The sequence below is a fragment of the Macaca thibetana genome, chromosome 12, assembly GCF_024542745.1.
Source record: "Macaca thibetana thibetana isolate TM-01 chromosome 12, ASM2454274v1, whole genome shotgun sequence".
In the NCBI taxonomy this organism is placed as follows: Eukaryota; Metazoa; Chordata; class Mammalia; order Primates; family Cercopithecidae; genus Macaca; species Macaca thibetana.
In genome coordinates this window covers 24,116,513-24,134,254 of record NC_065589.1, presented here as the reverse complement: position 1 = coordinate 24,134,254, position 17,742 = coordinate 24,116,513, and the positions used below count along the sequence as shown (strand labels likewise).

General features: G+C 40.5%; 2 protein-coding genes across 5 annotated transcripts in view; one reads left to right on the top strand and one right to left on the bottom strand.

Annotated features, from left to right (window-relative positions):
* The window catches only part of USP37 (ubiquitin specific peptidase 37), a 124,967-nt gene that overhangs the window by 66,621 nt on the left and 40,604 nt on the right, over window positions 1-17,742 (bottom strand). The gene's annotated exons all lie outside the window — the stretch shown is intronic.
* CNOT9 (CCR4-NOT transcription complex subunit 9) overlaps window positions 5,398-17,742 on the top strand; it is an 83,257-nt gene continuing 70,912 nt past the window's right edge. The window contains exon 1 of the mRNA XM_050751285.1: window positions 5,398-5,422. Within this exon, the coding sequence (XP_050607242.1) occupies window positions 5,405-5,422 (18 nt within the window). The 5' untranslated portion in view covers window positions 5,398-5,404. The remainder of the gene's footprint in view (window positions 5,423-17,742) is intronic.

Sequence of the window (17,742 nt, the reverse complement as noted above, 5' to 3'; positions counted from 1 at the left end):
CCATCTCAAAAAAAAAAAAAAAAAATTATCTTGTACCATAAAAGCACAGAAATTTTTTCCTGTATTTTCTCTTAACAGTTAAATTTTGCTTTCCCTTCTATTTAGGTCTTCAGTACAGTTATAAGTGTCTTTTTCTGTATGTTGTGAGGCATACTTTTCTAAAAGATTTACTTTTCTATAAGGCAAACCAATTGCTCCCAAATTACTGATTGTCTGGGCCATGTGTTTGTTGCTGTTTGGTTTTTTACCTAAAAAAAATTTGTAGGTCAGGCACAGTGGCTTATGCCTGTAACCCCAACACTCTGGGAAGCTGAAGCAGGAGCATCAGGAGTTTGAAACCAGCCTAGTCAACATATCAAAACACTGTCTCTATTATTTTAAAATTAAGGCTGGGTGCAGTGGCTCACACCTGTAAACCCAGCACTTTGGGAGGCTGAGGCAGGCGCATCACCTGAGGTCAGGAGTTTGAGAACAGCCTGGCCAATATGGAGAAACCCTGTCTCTACTAAAAATACAAAAATTAGCCAGGCGTAGTGGTGCACGCCTGTAGTCCCAGCTACTTTGGAGGTTGAGGCAGGAGAACTGCTTGAACTTGGGAGACGGAGGTTGCAGTGAGCTGAGATCACGCCACTGCACTCCAGCCTGGGGGCAAAGAGAGTCCGTCTCAAAAAAAATAAAAAAAGTTAAAAATTAAAAATAAATTGTGAAATAGAATACTCATATGGGAAAAGTGTATAAAAATCAAATGTGGAGCGTAACAAATTTTCATAAAACAAACACTTGTGTAAACAACCTTATTATTGTCTAAACCCCAAGTTCCCCTTCCAAGTACAATGCTGCATTCCTCTAACCTAAAAGTTAGCATTATCTAATAGTTTTATCCCTTACTGCAAACCTCTAAATATTGTACTTTGGATAATATGTGATGTATCTATTTTCATCTTGTTTACAATCTTTCTGCATCTTTACATTGTAGTTGTTTCTGTTTTACATAGCACATACATTTTCTTCTTACATTAAATCCTGTATATCTCTTTAATTGGAATATTTAGTATATATTCATATAAATTTTATATAAATTTAGTATATCATATCAGTAATGTCAGTACTGATTTATTTCTTGAATTTTATGATGAATTTACTATTTGTTCTACATGTACTATGTTCCTTTTTTTCTTCTTTATGCCTTCTTTTAGAATGTTTGACTATTTATTTCATTGTCTCCCCTCTGTTAGTCTGGAAATAAGATAGGCTTTTATATATAATATATTTTATATTGTATACATTTATATATATATTTTAACAGATAGGGTATTGGTCTGTCACCTGGCTGGAGTGCAATGGCACAGTCATAGTTCACTGTAGCCTTTAACTCCTGGGCTCAAGCATTCCTCCCACCTCAACTTCCCAAGTAGCTGGGACTATAGGCATGCACCACTATGTCTGGCTAATTTTTATATATTTTTTGAAGAGATGGGGTCCCGCTATGTTGACCAGGCTAGTCTCAAATTTCTGGACTCAAGTGATTCTCTCATCTTGGCCTCCCCAAGTGCTAGGATTACAGGCGTGAGCCAACCATGCCCGGTCTGGAACTTTAATGGATGTCCTAAAAATTATATTATGCATTAAAAATAAAAACAACTTTATTTTAGTATAGTTGACATACTATAAAATGCACACATTTAAAGTGTATAACTTTAAGTTCTGACACATATACACTCATGAAATCATCACCAGAATTAAGATAGTGAACATATCTATTACTCCCAAAAGTATCCTGGTGCCCGTTTGTATCCCTCCCTCCCACTCCTCTCTGCCTGTGACCTTGTCTCTATGGCAACTACTGATTTGTTTTCTGTCACTATAGATTACATTTTCTTTTTTTTTTTTTTTTGAGACAGAGTTTCGCTCTTTTTGCCCAGGCTGGAGTGCAATGGCACGATCTCGGCTCACTGCAACCTCCGCCTCCCAGGCTCAAGAAATCCTCCCACTTCAGCCTCCCAAGTAGCTGGGATTACAGGCATGTGCCACCACCCTGGCTAATTTTTTTGTATTTTTAGTAGAGATGGGGTTTCTCCATGTTGGTCAGGCTGGTCTTGAACTCCCGACCTCAGGTGATCCACCTGCCTCAGCCTCCCAAAGTGCTGGGATTACAGGCGTGAGCCACTGCTCCCGGCTAGATTACATTTTCTAAAATTTCATATAAATGGAATCATACAATATGCACTTTCTTATGAGGTCTTTCACTCAGCATAATTATTCTGAGATTCATCCATTCTGCTGTGTGTATAAACAGTTCATCCTTTCTATTGCTAGACAGCATTCCATTGTATGAATATACCACAATTTGTTTAACCACTTACTTTCTCTTTTGAAATAGTTTTATTTTTTATTTTTTGAGACAGGGTCTCACTCTGTTGTTCAGGCTGGAGTACAATGGCACCATCACAGCTCAGTGCAACCTCCGCCTCCCGGGTTCAAGCGATTCTCCCGCCTCAGCCTCCCGAGTAGCTGGGATCACAGATGCACACTATCACGCCCTGCTAATTTTTTTTTAATTACTGTATTTTTGGTAGAGATGAGGTTTTACCATGTTGTCTAGGCTGATCTTGAACCCCTGAGCTCAAGCTATTCACCGGCCCCAGCCTCCCAAAGACCTGTGTCACTGCGCCCCGCCTGAAATAGTTTTAGATTTACAAAAAAGTTGCAAAATAGTACAGAATGGCTTTCACCCAGCTACTCCTAATATTAGAATCTTATATAATCATTGTACAATGACCAAAACCAGGAAATTAACAATGATACGATACTATTAACTAGTAACCTACACATGTTATTCAAATTTCATCAGTATTTTCACTAAAGTCCTTTTTCTGGCCCAGTATCCCACAGTGTAGGTAGCTGTCATGTTTCTTTACTCTTACAATCCTCAATTTCTTCTTCTTTTTTTTTTTTTTTTTTGAGACGGAGTCTCGCTCTGTGGCCCAGACTGGAGTGCAGTGGCCGGATCTCAGCTCACTGCAAGCTCTGCCTCCCGGCTTTAACATTCACCTGCCTCAGCCTCCTGAGTAGCTGGGACTACAGGCGCCTGCCACCTCGCCCAGCTAGTTTTTTGTATTTTTTAGTAGAAACGGGGTTTCACTGTGTTAGCCAGGATGGTCTCGATCTCCTGACCTCGTGATCCGCCCGTCTCGGCCTCGCAAAGTGCTGGGATTACAGGCTTGAGCCACCGCACCCGGCCAATTTCTTCTTTTTTTTTTTAATGGCTTTGACAATTTTGAAGAGTAATGGTCAGGTATTTTACTTTATTTCCTTCAACTGGGTTTGTCTGATGTTTTCTCATGATTGGATTGAGGTTATGCATTTGCAAACAATAACAGGTAAGTGACATTGTGACCTCCTCAGTGCATCATATTACAGAGTCTATAATGACAATGTCTTATTACTGGCGATGGTAATCTTGATTTCTTGGTTAAGGTATCTTCTGGGTTTCTCTACAGTGAAGTTACTATTTTTCCTTTTGTAATTAAGAAATATAGGGAGATACTCTGAGACTATGCAAATACTCTGTTTCTCATTAAACTTTTGTCCACTAATTTTAGCACCCAATGATAGATTTTGCCTGCAATTATTACTGCGGTATTTGATTAAGGTAATATTTCATTCCTACAATCCTCCAAAATTCTTAATTGGAATTCTTCTGTTAGGGAGAGCTGTTCAGTCTCTACACATTCATTCATTCATTTCACTATGGACTCAGGCATATTTATTTTTTTCTACAGGTTTAATCCAATAGTATCATTTTGTTACTATAATTGTTCTAATTTAGGCCATTGGTAACCCTTTCAGGTTGGTTCCTGTATCCTTTGGACATTTCCTCTTACTTTTTTGTGCATATCTTTACTTTCTGGCACCACAAGATGTTATAGACTGATCTTGCATTTTCCCTGCTCTAGCCCTGGAATCAACTATTATTTCAAGGAGCTCTGCTTTCTTGTACTGAATAATAGTATTTAAAAATCAGGGTCTGCAAGCTACCACTGACTTTCTTCACAGAATTAGAAAAAACTATTTTAAATTTAATATGGAACTTTTTTTTTAAAGAGCCTATATAGCCAAGAGAATCCCAAGCAAAAATAACAAAGCTGGAGGCATCATGCTACCTGACTTCAAACTATACTACAAGGCTACAGTAACCAAAACAGCATGGTACTGGTACCAAAACAGATACATAGACCAATGGAACGGAACAGAGGCCTCAGAAATAACACCACACATCTATAGCCATCTGATCTTCGACAAACCTGACAGAAATAAGCAATGGGGAAAGGATTCCCTATTTAATAAATGGTGCTGGGAAAACCGGCTAGCCATATGTAGAAAACAGAAACTGGACCCCTTCCTTACACCTTACATAAAAATTAACTCAAGATGGATTAAAGACTTAAATGTAAAACCTAAATCCATAAAAACCATAGAAGAAAACCTAGACAATACCATTCAGGACACAGGCATGGGCAAAGACTTCATGACTAAAACACCAAAAGCAATTGAAACAAAAGCCAAAATAGACAAATGGGATCTAATTAAACTAAAGAACTTCTGTACAGCAAAGGAAACTATCATCAGCGTGAACAGGCAACTCACAGAATGGGAGAAAATTTTTGCAATCTATCTATCTGACAAACATCCAGAGTCTACAAGGAATTTAAACAAATTTACAAGAAAAACCAAACAATCCCATCCAAAAGTGGGTGAAGGATATGAACAGACTTCTCAAAAGAAGATATTTATGCGGCTAACAAACACGTGAAAAAAAGCTCATCATTAGTGGTCATTAGAGAAATGTAAATCAAAACCACAACGAGATACCATCTCATGCCATTTAGAATGGTGATCATTAAAAAGTCAAGAGACAACAGATGCTGGCGAGGATGTGGAGAAATAGGGATGCTTTTACACTGTTGGTGGGAGTGTAAATTAGTTCAACCATTGTGGAAGACAGCATGGCGATTCCTCAAGCATCTAGAACCAGAAATACCATTCAACCCAGCAATCCCATTACTGGGTATATACCCAAAGGATTACGTATCATTCTACTATAAAGACACATGCACACATAAGTTTATTGCAGCACTATTTACAATAGCAAAGACTTGGAGTCAACCCAAATGCCCATCAATGATAGACGGGATAAAGAAAATGTGGCACATATACACCATAGAATACTATGCAGCCATAAAAAACAATGAATTCATGTCCTTTGCAGGGACATGGATGAAGCTGGAAACCATCATTCTAAGCAAACTAACACAGGAACAGAAAACCAAACACTGCACATTCTCACTCATAAGTGGCAGTTGAGCAATGAGAACACATGGACACAGGGAGGGGAACATCACACATGGGGGCCTGTTGGGGGATGGGGGGCAAGGGGAGGGAAGAGTGTTAGGACAAATACCTAATGCATGCAGGGCTTAAAACCTAGATGACGGGTTGATAGGTGCAGCAAACTACCATGGCACATGTATACCTATGTAACAAACCTGCATGTTCTGCACATGTATCCCAGAACTTAAAGTAAAATAAAATAAAATAAAATAAAATAACATAACATAAAATAAAAAATCAGGGTCTGGCACTAGGGATGCTCAGTTACTCGGGTGTGAATGCTTCAAGGTCCCCCCTAGTGGACTGAGCTAGGAAATGTATGTGTGTAACCCAAGACATACAAATGCATGTATGTTTATTTTGAATCAATCTATACATGTATATACATATATAAAACCTTGAGTTCATATTGACATCTCTGATTCTAACTGAACACCAAAGGTTCATACTAGTTTTCTTCCTTTCCTTATTTCTTTCTCTGACATTGCAAGTCTGGATCTCAGTATCTACAATGTTTACTTGTTCAATCCAAGTATACACATGAGGTGGTTTCAGAACTGCTAACCCTACGCCCTTGTGAGACACAAACTACGAACTAGAGTACAATATTTGTGTACTCGTGCATTTTTGATATATTGAAGTCTAGTGTTAGCTGATTCTTTTACCTTTTCCTGGATAATGAAAGAAACTAGGACCAATTTAACGCCATTTAATTATTCTGTGTCTTCCTTCTTCCCTTCTGGTTTATATGTTATTGTCATTTAAACCCAACAAGATACTACTATTGTTCTGTATAACAGAGTTTATCAAGATAGACAGCACATTAACTTTTTATTGCTCTTCATCCTTCCTGAAGCTCCAACCTTTCATCTGAGTTCTTTTTCCATCTGCCCAAAAACTTCTTTAGCATTTCCTTTAGCACATATTTGTGGGTAAACTCTGTTATTATTTTGTTTTGTATGACAGTATCTATTTCACCTTTGCTTCGAAATTATAGGATATTTTCACAGCAAATAAAATTCTATGTTGGCAGTTGTTTTATTTCAGCATATTGAAGATATTTCTGGCTTCTACAATTGCTACAGCCAAAAGTCAAAGGTCAGATATTTTTGCTCCTTGGAAGCTGAAATGTTTTCTCCTGGTTGCTTTTGAGACTTTGTCTCTATTTCTACAGTTTCACTATGACATGCCTAAGGGTAGGTTTCTTTTTCTCAATCCTACTTGGTATTCATTAGGCTTCTTAATTCTAAAGTCTGATTTTATCACTTTTGGAAAATCCTCAGCCAGTATCATTAAATACAGTTTATACCCCAATGTCCCTCTTTGATACTTTAATAAGACACAACATACCTTTTAACTATGTCTCCTACACTCTCCTGTACTGTCTTTTTCGTGCTTTATTCTAGAGCCTCTTTTGAGTCATCGTTCAGATCACTAATTATCTCAATTATTACTAATTCTCTCAATTACTATTTTTCCTTTTTTTTTTTTTTGAGATAAGGTCTCGTTCTGTCACTTAGGCTGAAGTGCAGTGACATAATCACAGCTCATTGCAGTCTTGACCTCCCGGGCTTGAGCGATCCTCCCACCTCAGCCTCCCAAGTAGCTGGGACCACAAGTGCAAGGCATCATGCTTGGCTAATTTTTTATTTTTTGTTGAGATGAGATTTCCCCATGTTGCCCAAGCTGGTCTCAATTATGTTTTATATGCTGGAAAAAAACCATCCAAAACAGATTTGAGTTTTTGTATTTTTCATTTCTAGATTTTCTATTTGATTTTTTTAAATCTGTGATAATTTCAGAATTTTAGGTTTTCTACAGAAATCTCCTTTATTTCTTTTGATGTGTTAAATATTGTTCTTTTATAATCACTGACTCATTAATTCCAGAATATGTGGAGCCCTGTGGTCCACTGCCAATCTAAACTGCTTCTTCTAGTAATAATTCAGGTTAACTTGTCTTGCTGCATGTCTGGACACTGAACAGTATTTAATCAAATCTAAGATACAGCCAATTATAAGACATAACATTTATTTCAGGTAGTACTAAGAAAGAAAAAATAATGCCAACCAAAGTATATAATGACTTCTATGGCTTAGAATTTTTACTTCTTACTGGAAGCTTTTTATGTAACTAGATATGCATTTTTATCATGTTGCTCTTATACAAAAAGAAAAATATAAAACTGGTTAAGGTATTTCTAATAACTCACATTCAGAATCTGAATCTTCTGAATCATTTTTCCCACCCAGGGTCATAGATTTTCAGTTTTTCCAAACAGTGCTGCTGCCTGTGCTACTAAAAACAAAGGTGATGTTGTATTTTTTTTTTTCTTTTCTTTTTTCCTCCAATTAAGCCCAGCAGTGCGATGATGCTGCATTTCCTTTTTCTTTTCTTTTTTTTAATGCTGCATTTCTAAATAGTAAATAGTGCCACACTATGTCTCCGGGAGTTTTCTTCTAAGCCAACGACATTCATTTGGCAAGGTCTAATACTGAGGTTATTTTAATCTTACCAAAAGAAGCCCACAGATTTTCAGATCACAATTAGAATTCGCTGCCCTTTCTTAAGTGGTCATGTTAAATGGTCTGACTAAAAAGTACAGTTTTTCAGTAATACCACAAATGACAACCAAGTCTGCTCATGTGCAGGTAATGCCAACCATGTTACAACTGCCTCCTGGCAGCAATTTAAGATGTCATAATATCTGATATACTTCTTTCCTTTTTTTTTTTTTTTTTGAGACAGAGTCTCACTCTGTCGCCCAAGCTCGAGTGCAGTGGCATGACCTCGGCTCACTGCAAGCTCCACCTCCCGGGTTCACGCCATTCTCCTGCCTCAGCCTCCCGAGTAGCTGGGACTACAGGCGCCCGCCACCATGCCCGGCTAATTTTTTGTATTTTTAGTAGAGACAGGGTTTCACCATGTTAGCCAGGATGGTCTCGATCTCCTGACCTCATGATCCACCTGCCTCAGCCTCCCAAAGTACTGGGATTATAGGCATGAGCCACCGCGCCCGGCCTATTCTTCCATTTTAAATACTAATGTGAAAAAAATGTACGTCTTACAACTACAGAAATATGTTGAGGTGTAGGAAAATGTCTTCCCCTAGAGATAATTTTCATTTAGTACATTTATTTTGTCAATCATCTAGGATACTAGCCACTTATAATCAACTTAATTAAATTTCAGTGCTTGCAATAACTGGGCTATACAGATGAATAAAATTCACAGAAAGGCTGGCTTACTTCTAGCGCACCCTTATTCCCAGGGGGAACCCTTCAGTATACATTGAAATATGTGGAGTAACCTACTAGGCTCCCTATATTGGTAGGTCCTAGCCTCTATTGTCCTTCTAGACTCATGAGTGTGTCAAAACTACTGCTTGGTCTTTCAGCAATCTCTTCTGGTTCAGCCAACGTGCCTGGGAACTCTCTGGATTTCCTCCTCCCTTCTTGGTTTGGTAATTCCTCACACTCCTGTCAGTTTTGTTTTGAGATGGTAGTCTCCCTCTGTTTCAGGGTAGATGGAGTGCAGTAGTGGTGGGACCTTGGCTCACTGCAACCTCTGCCTCCTGCATTTATGCTATTCTCCTACCTCAGCCTCCCAAGTAGCTGTGATTACAGGCGCACACCACCACGCCTGGCTATTTTCTGTACTTTTAGTAGAGACAGGGTTTCACCAAATTGGCCAGGCTGGTCTCGCACTTCTGACCTCATGATCCGCCCGCCTGAGGCTCCCAAAGTGCCGAGATTAGAGGTGTGAGTCACTACACCAGCCTCCTGTCAGTTTTTCAATGCTCTTAAAATTCCTGCATTATTTTTTTCCTTTATTTGAAATAGAGTCTTGCTCTGTCACCCAGGCTGGAGTGCAATGGCGCGATCTAGGCTCACTGCAACCTCTGCATCCTGGGTTCAAGCAATTCTCCTACCTCAGTCTCTTGAATAGCTGGGTTTACAGGTGTGTGCCATCATGCCTGGCTAATTTTTGTATTTTTAGTAGAGATGAGGTTTCACCATGTTGGCCAGGCTAGTCTCAAACTCCTGACCTCATGTGATCCGCCCACCCATCTCGGCCTCCCAAAGTGCTGGGATTACAGACATGAGCCACTGAGCGTAGCCAATTTTTTTCTCTTAATTTTTATATGTTAATTTTTTTTTTTTTTTTTTGAGACGGAGTCTCGCTCTGTAGCCCGGGCTGGAGTGCAGTGGCGCGATCTCAGCTTACTGCAAGCTCTGCCTCCCGGGTTCACGCCATTCTCCTGCCTCAGCCTCCTGAGTAGCTGGGACTACAGGCGCTCGCCACCTCGCCCGGCTATTTTTTTTTGTATTTTTTGGTAGAGACGGGGTTTCACCATGTTAGCCAGGATGGTCTTGATCTCCTGACCTCATGATCCGCCCATCTTGGCCTCCCAAAGTGCTGGGATTACAGGCTTGAGCCACTGCGCCCGGCCAATTTTTTTCAAAATTAACAATTCTTTATTATCATCATCTAATACCTGACTCTCATTTAAACCTTGCCAACAGCTTTTTTTTTTTTTTTTTTTTCCCCAGAGATGGAGTTTTGCTCTTGTTGCCCAGGCTGGAGTGCAATGGAGCAATCTCGGCTCACTGCAATCCACCTCCCAGGTTCAAGCGAATCTTGTGCCTCAGCATCCCGAGTAGCTGGAATTGCAGGCATACACGACCACACCCGGCTAATTTTTCTGTATTATTAGTAGAGATGGGGTTTCTCCATGTTGGTCAGGCTTGTCTCAAACTCGCAACCTCAGGTGATCGGCCCACCACGGCCTCCCAAAGTACTGGGATCACAGGTGTAAGCCACCGCACCTGGCCCTTGCCAACAGCTTTACAAAAAAGTGTTATTCCCAGTTTATTCTTACCAAGATCCAATCAAAGTCCATATATTACATTTGGTTTTTATATCTCTTAAATCACTTATAACCTTTAAGAGTGCTCTCCTGACTCCCTGCACCCTTTACTTGACATGACATCAACTCAGTGAAGAGACTAGGCCAGCTGTCCCTCAGAATAGCTGATATAGTTTGGATATTTGTTCCCGCCCAAATATCATGTAAAATCTTAATACCCAGTGTTGGAGGTGGGGCCTGGTGGAAGGTGACTGGATCATGGAGGTGGATCCTTCATGAACACTTTAGTACTATCCTGGTGCTAAACTTGGTGCTGTTCTCCTGATAGAGTACTCATGAGATCTGATCATTTAAAAGTGTATGGCACCTCCCCCTCCTCACTCTCTTCCTCCTTCTCTAAGTGCTGGCTCCCACTTTGCTTTCTGCCATGATTCTAAGTTCCCTGTGGCCTCCCCGAAAGCTGACACTGCCATGCTCCCTGTACAGCCTGCAGAACTGTGTGCCAGTTAAATCTCTTTTCTTTATAAATTATCCAGTCTCATGCATTTCCTTAAAGCAATGTGAGAGCAGACTAATACAATAGGCTACTTTCAGATTTTGTCCAACTGCTGAATTTGTAGTGTCATTTAATTTATTCCACTAACCCATGCATTCCTTACCTTTAGAGCTAGAGATTTTATTTTATTTTTTAAATTTTACCTTAAGTTCTGGGATACTGTGCAGAAAGTACAGGTTCGTTACATAGATATAGATGTACCATGGTGATTTGCTGCACCTATCAACCCATCATCTATGTTTAAGCCACGCATGCATTAGGTATTTGTCCTAAGGCTCTCCCCTCCCCTTGCCCCCCATCCCCTGACAGGCACTAGTGTGTAATAGTCCCCTCTCTGTGTCCATGTGTTCTCACTGTTCAACTGCCACTTATGAGTGAAAACATGCAGTGTTTGGTTTTCTTTTCCTGTATCAGTTTGCTGAGAATGATGGCTTCTAGCTTCATCCATGTCCCTGCAAAGGACATGAACTCATTCTTTTTTATGGCTGCAATATTTGTTAATTTTTTCCCCACCTGACTAACAAGTCTGGATCCTACGCTAATTTTTAATTTCACCTGTACCATGATCCAAGTAGTGCCCATATATGCACAAGATTGTTTCTGGGTCTTTATTTTGCTCCAGGGATTAATGACTAAATCTAATGCATCCCCTGTAATAATCACCATCACTTAACGTTGTCTTTTCTAGATTTGAGACAAGGTCTTGTTCTGTTGCCCAGGCTGGAGTGCGTTGGTGTGATCACAGCTCACTGCAGCCTCGACCTCCTGGGCTCAAGTGATTCTCCTACCTTAGCCTCTTGAGTAGCTGGGGCTACCAGTCCATGCCACCACATGTGGCGAATTTTTTTTTTTGTAGAGACAGGATCTCACCATATTATCAGGGCTGGTCTCAAACTTCTGGGCTCAAGCCATCCTCCTGCCTTGGCCTCCCAAAATCGCTAGGATTTATAGGGGTGAGTCACTACACCACACCAACATTAAGTCTTAATATCTGGCCATTCAAGCTATCTTCTTAAGCTTTCTTCAAAATTATCTTGGCTATTCTTTTTTTTTTTTTTGAGACGGAGTCTCACGCTGTTGCCCAGGCTGGAGTGCAGTGGCGCGATCTCGGCTCACTGCAAGCTCCGCCTCCCAGGTTCCCGCCATTCTCCTGCCTCAGCCTCCTGAGTAGCTGGGACTACAGGCGCCCGCCACCGCGCCCGGCTAATTTTTTGTATTTTTAGTAGAGACGGGGTTTCACTGTGGTCTCGATCTCCTGACCTTGTGATCCGCCCGCCTCGGCCTCCCAAAGTGCTGGGATTACAGGCTTGAGCCACCGCGCCCGGCCTATCTTGGCTATTCTTATAAGCTTACTTAAAAGAAACAGAATTTAAGGCTGAGCACACTGGCTCATGCCTGTAAGCCCAGCACTCTGGGAGATCAAGGAGGGAGGATTGCCTGAGGCAAGGAGTTTGAGACCAGCCTGGCCAACACAGAGAGACCCCATCCATCTCTCTCTTTTTTCAATTAGTCAAGCATGGTGGCACACATCTGTAGTACCAGTTATTTGGCAGGCTGAGGCAGGAAGATTGCTTGAGCCCAGGAGTTAGAGTCTGCAGTGAGTTAGGATTGTGCCACTGTACTCCAGCCTAGGTGACAGAGGGAAACTCCACCTCAAAAAAAAAAAAAAAAGTTTGGATTTTTTTTGTGTGTGGGGGTCTGTAAAAAGTACTTTGTGAGACTTCAATGGAACTACCTTAATTTTTTTTATTAATTTGGGGATAAATGATACCCTTGAGCTTTGTTTACTTAGGTCTTCTGTTATGTCCCCTAGTAATCCTTTTCTTCATAAAAATACATATTTTAGGCTGGGCGCGGTGGCTCATGCCTGTAATCCCAGCACTTTGGGAGGCTGAAGCGGGTGGATCACGAGGTCAGGAGATCTAGACCATCCTGGCTAACACGGTGAAACCCTGTCTCTACAAAAAATACAAAAAATTAGCCAGGTGTGGTGGCAAGCACCTGTAGTCCCAGCTACTCAGGAGGCTGAGGCAGGAAGGAGAATGGTGTGAACCCGGGAGGCAGAACTTGCAGTGAGCCGAGATTGTGCCACTGCAATCGAGCCTGGGCGACAGAGCAAGACTCCGTCTCAAAAAATAAAACAAACAAACAAAAAAAAATATTTTATTAGACTTATTCCTACCTACCTCACTGATTTTGTAATTCTTATAAATAGTATAGGTTGAGTAACCCTGAAATGCTTGGAAAGAAGAGTTTTAGGGTCAGGTGCGATAGCTCACACCTATAATCCCAGTAATCCCAGCACTTTGGGAGGCCAAGGCGGGTGGATCACCTGAGGTCAGGAGTTCAACACCTGCCTGGCCAACATGGTGAAACCCCCTCTCTACTAAAAATACAAAAATTGGAGCCGGGCACAGTGGCTCACTCTTCTAATCCCAGCACTTTGGGAGGCCGAGGCGGGTGGATAACCTGAGGTCAGGAGTTCAAGACCAGCATGGTCAACACGGTGAAACCCCGTCTCTACTAAAAATACAAAAATTAGCCGGGCGTGGTGGTAGGCGCCTGTAATCCCAGCTACTCGGGAGGCTGAGACAGGAGAATCGCTTGAACCCAGGAAGCAGAGGTTGCAGTGAGCCAAGATCACGTCATTGCACTCCAGCCTGTGGGGCAAGAGCGAGATTTCGTCTCCAAAACAAAAAACAAAAAAAAAGAGAAGAGTTTCAGATTTTGAAATACTGTATTTGTATTATGCTTACTGGTTGGTCATCCCTAATCTGAAAGTCTGAAACACTCCAACGAACATTTCCTTTGATCATGACCTTTTGTGCATTATATCAGCACTCAAAAAATTTCTAATGAAACTTTGAACATTTCAGATTTCAGATTTTTGGATTAGGAATACTCAATCTGTTTTTTGTTACAGTTTGTATTTTATTATTGCTGGATTTAGGAACACCATTAATTTTGTGAATTGATCTTGTATTCCAGAAACCTTATAAAGCGGTTTTTCTTGGGGGGTCTTTTTTCATCTTTTTTTGGTGGAGAACAGGATGTTACTACGTTACCCAGGTAGGCCTTGAACTCCTGGGCTCAAGCTATCCCCCTGCCTTTGCCTTCGTAAGTGCTGTGATAATAGGTGTGAGCCACCGTACTCGGCCTTGAGCACTTTCATTTGTTCTAATAACCTCTGGTAATTCTCTTTGTGTTAAATATTTAACAGATAACACTGTCTGCAAACTATGACAATTCTGTTTTTCCCCTTTCCAATCCCCAAACCTCTTTATTTCATTTTCTTGTCCTACTGCATTGGCTAAAACCTTCAGAACAGTATCATCCTGTTCTTGACTTTGATGGGACTACTTCTCAAAGTTTCATAATTGTAAGGTGATTTAAGTTTTTGACAGATAACTTTTCATCCAACTAGGAACATAATGCTCTGTTCCTAATATGCTAAAAGTAGGTATCACCAATGGCTATCAAATAGTTTTAAAAATCTATCACAATCCCAAAAGTTTTCTAATGTTTACTTTTGATTTCTGGGATATACCGCACTCGGTCATTGTGTATCATTTTCAATGCCCTATTAGATCCAATTATTAATACTTTATTTTGGATTCTTCTGTGTTCACATGTGAAAAACGATCTATAATTTTCTCTTCTCATATTGCTGTTACAAGGTTTTGTTACATTCCTAGATTAGTTATGTAGCCTTTCCTGTTTTTGTAGAGATGGGGGTCTTGCTATCTTGCCAAGGCTAGTCTTGAACTCCTGGATTCAACTGATCCTTCCACCTCGTCTTCCCAAAGTGCTGACAGTATAGGTGTGAACCACTGCCCCACTCCTAGCCATCTTTAACTTTTTAATGTGTCTATGTAATTGCAGCCTCCTCTGAAACTAAAGCTTGAAATGTTTTAATTTCCCTGAATCTTCTCTACTCCTGTATTTCTTCCATTGTCCAATGTTTTATTAATTATTTGCTTTTAATCCAACAACATCCTCCTTTGATAGAAAATATCAAGATGTATTTACATACATAAAATAACCCCAGAAGGATGTTATTTTATTTTTTTTGAGATGGTGTCTCGCTGTGTCACCCAGGCTGGAGTGCAGTGGCGTGTCTTTGGCTCACTGCAACCTCCGCCTCCCAGGTTCAAGTGATTCTCCTGTCACAGCCTCCTGAGTAGCTGGGACTACAGGCACCCACCACCACACCTGCCTAATTTTTGTATTTTTAGTAAAGACAGGGTTTCGCCATGTTGGCCAGGCTGGTCTCGAACTCCTGACCTCAGACGATCCATTCATCTTGGACTCCCAGAGTACTGGGGTTACAGGCGTTAAGCCACCGTGACCGGCCAGAAGGATCTTATTAATAGTAACAGTGGTTATGTCTAAAAAGGAAAAATGAATACTAGGAATTAGGAAAGAAAAGAAGATTTACATCTTCTTTACTGTATACACCCTATGTCATTTGAATTTTCTACCACATTCACTTATTAGCAAAAAGACAAACTTTAAAAATATTTAGAATAAAAAATATAGTTTAAAATTGTTTTTGTTCACTGATTTTTCTTACCACTCCTTCCTTGTTCAGTTTTCTTCTTGATGAATGAATTCTATCTGTCTTTGCACATCTGAAAAATAACATTCTTGGTCAGGTGCAGTGGCTCCTGCCTATAATCCCAGCACTTTGGGAGGCTAAGGCAGGTGGATCACTTGAGCCCAGAAGTTTGAGACTAGCCTGGGCAACATGGTGAAACTCCATGTCTACAAAAAAATAGCCAGGTGTGGTGGCACACACCTGTAGTCCCAGCTACTGGGGGGGTTGTGGGTGGGAGGATCACCTGAGCCTAGGAGGCTGAGGCTGCAGTGAGCCATGATTATGCCACTACACTCCAGGCTGGGTGACAGAGTGAGACCCTGCCTCAAAAATAAATAAATAAATACTGCATTCTTTGTCTATATTCTTGAAATATAGTTAGCTAGGTATGGAAGTTTTTGATACTGTTACTTTGCTAATAATATCAAACTATCTGCTTCCTATTCCAATACTGTCAATGTCAATCTGATTTCTCCACTTTTATAGAGGATGTATTTTCTTTCTAGTAGCATCTAAAATTTTAAAATACAAATTTTTTTCTAAGTTTTATTTTAAGTTCAGGGGTACATGTACAGTTTTGTTGCATAGGTAAACTCGTGGCATGGAGGTTTGTTATACAGATTATTTCATCACCCAGGTATTAAGCCTAGTACTCATTAGTTATTTTCCCCAATCCTCTCCCTCCTCCCACCCTCCAACAAGCCCCAGTGTGTGTTGTTCTACTCTATATGTCCATGTGTTCCCATCATTCAGCTCCCACTTATAAGTGAGAACATATGGCATTTGGTTTTGTTCCTGTGTTAGTTTGTTAAGGATAATGGACTCCAGCTCCATCCATGTCCCCACAAAGGATATAATCTCATTTTTTTAAATGGCTGCATAGTATTCCGGTGTATATGTATCACATGTTCTTTATTCAGTCTATTATTGATGGGCATTTAGGTTGATTCCATGTCTTTGCTATTGTGAATAGTGCTGCAGTGAACATACACATGCATGTGTCTTTATAATAGAATGGTTTATATTTCTTTGGGTATATACCCAGTTATGGGATTGCTGGGTTGAATGGTTATTTTATTTTATTTTATTTTTTGAGACAGAGTTTTGCTCTGTTGCCCAGGTTAGAGTGCAGTGGTGCGATCTTGGCTTACTGCAACCTCTGCCTCCCAGGTTCAAGCGATTCTCCTGTCTCAGCCTCCCAGTAGCTGGGATTTACAGGCACCTGCCCCCACACCTGGCTAATTTTTTTGTATTTTTTAGTAGAGACGGGGTTTCACCATGTTGCCTAGGCTGGTTCGAATGGTATTTCTGTCTTTAGGTTTTTGAGGAATGGCCAAACTCTCTTCCACAACGGTTGAACTAATTTACACTCCTAACAACAGTGTATATGCATTCCTTTTTCTCCACAACTTCACTGGCATCTGTTATTTTTTGACAAAATGTGGATTTTTTAAAAAGTATTTGTTGTTTGATATTTTTTCAGGCTTTTCAATGTGAGGACTTTCATCATTTTCATTTATTACTTCTTTGCCAATCTCCTTGCCTTTATTTTCCTTAGTCTTTTCTTCCAGAACACTGTTAAGACATGGAGGGTATACCAAGAAAACCAACGTAAGTCTCTTCATTTCATTTACTTTTACCATCTCTGTTTCCTTGCTATATTCCATGACCAAGCCTTCTTGACAAGGACTTAGTAGTTACTTCTACCTGGTCATCTACTCTGTATAGGACTTTAAGTGGTCACAGTTCTGGCCCCATGCAGGTAACAGTAAAGCAGAGGCTAATCACTGTTGTCCCATTTTCATGTCTTTGCACTCTACTCAGAGTAGGAAAGCAGCATATTTATGGTTCCAACCCAAAGTACTTATACACAACTGTTCCACTCTGGTTTACTAGCTTAAAGAGCTGTTCTAAACACTCACACCTGTAATCCCAGCACCTTGGAGGTCAATGCGGGCGCATCATGAGGTCAGGAGATCGAGACCATCCTAGCTAACACGGTGAAACCCTGTCTCTACTAAAAATACAAAAAAAGAGCTAGGCACGGTGGTGGGTACCTGTAATCCCAGCTACCTGGGAGGCTGAGGCAGGCTAATCACTCGAACCCGGGAAGCAGAGGTTGCAGTGAGCTGAGATTGCACCACTGCCCTCCAGCCTGGGCGACAAAGCGAGACTCCATCTCAAACAAACAAACAAACATATGACTTAATAGGTCACCATTATATAGCATCTATATTAGACTACCATTACCCTCACCGTTTTTTTTTTTAAATTAAACTTTAAGTTCTGGGACACATGTGTAGAACATGCAGGTTTGTGACATAGGTA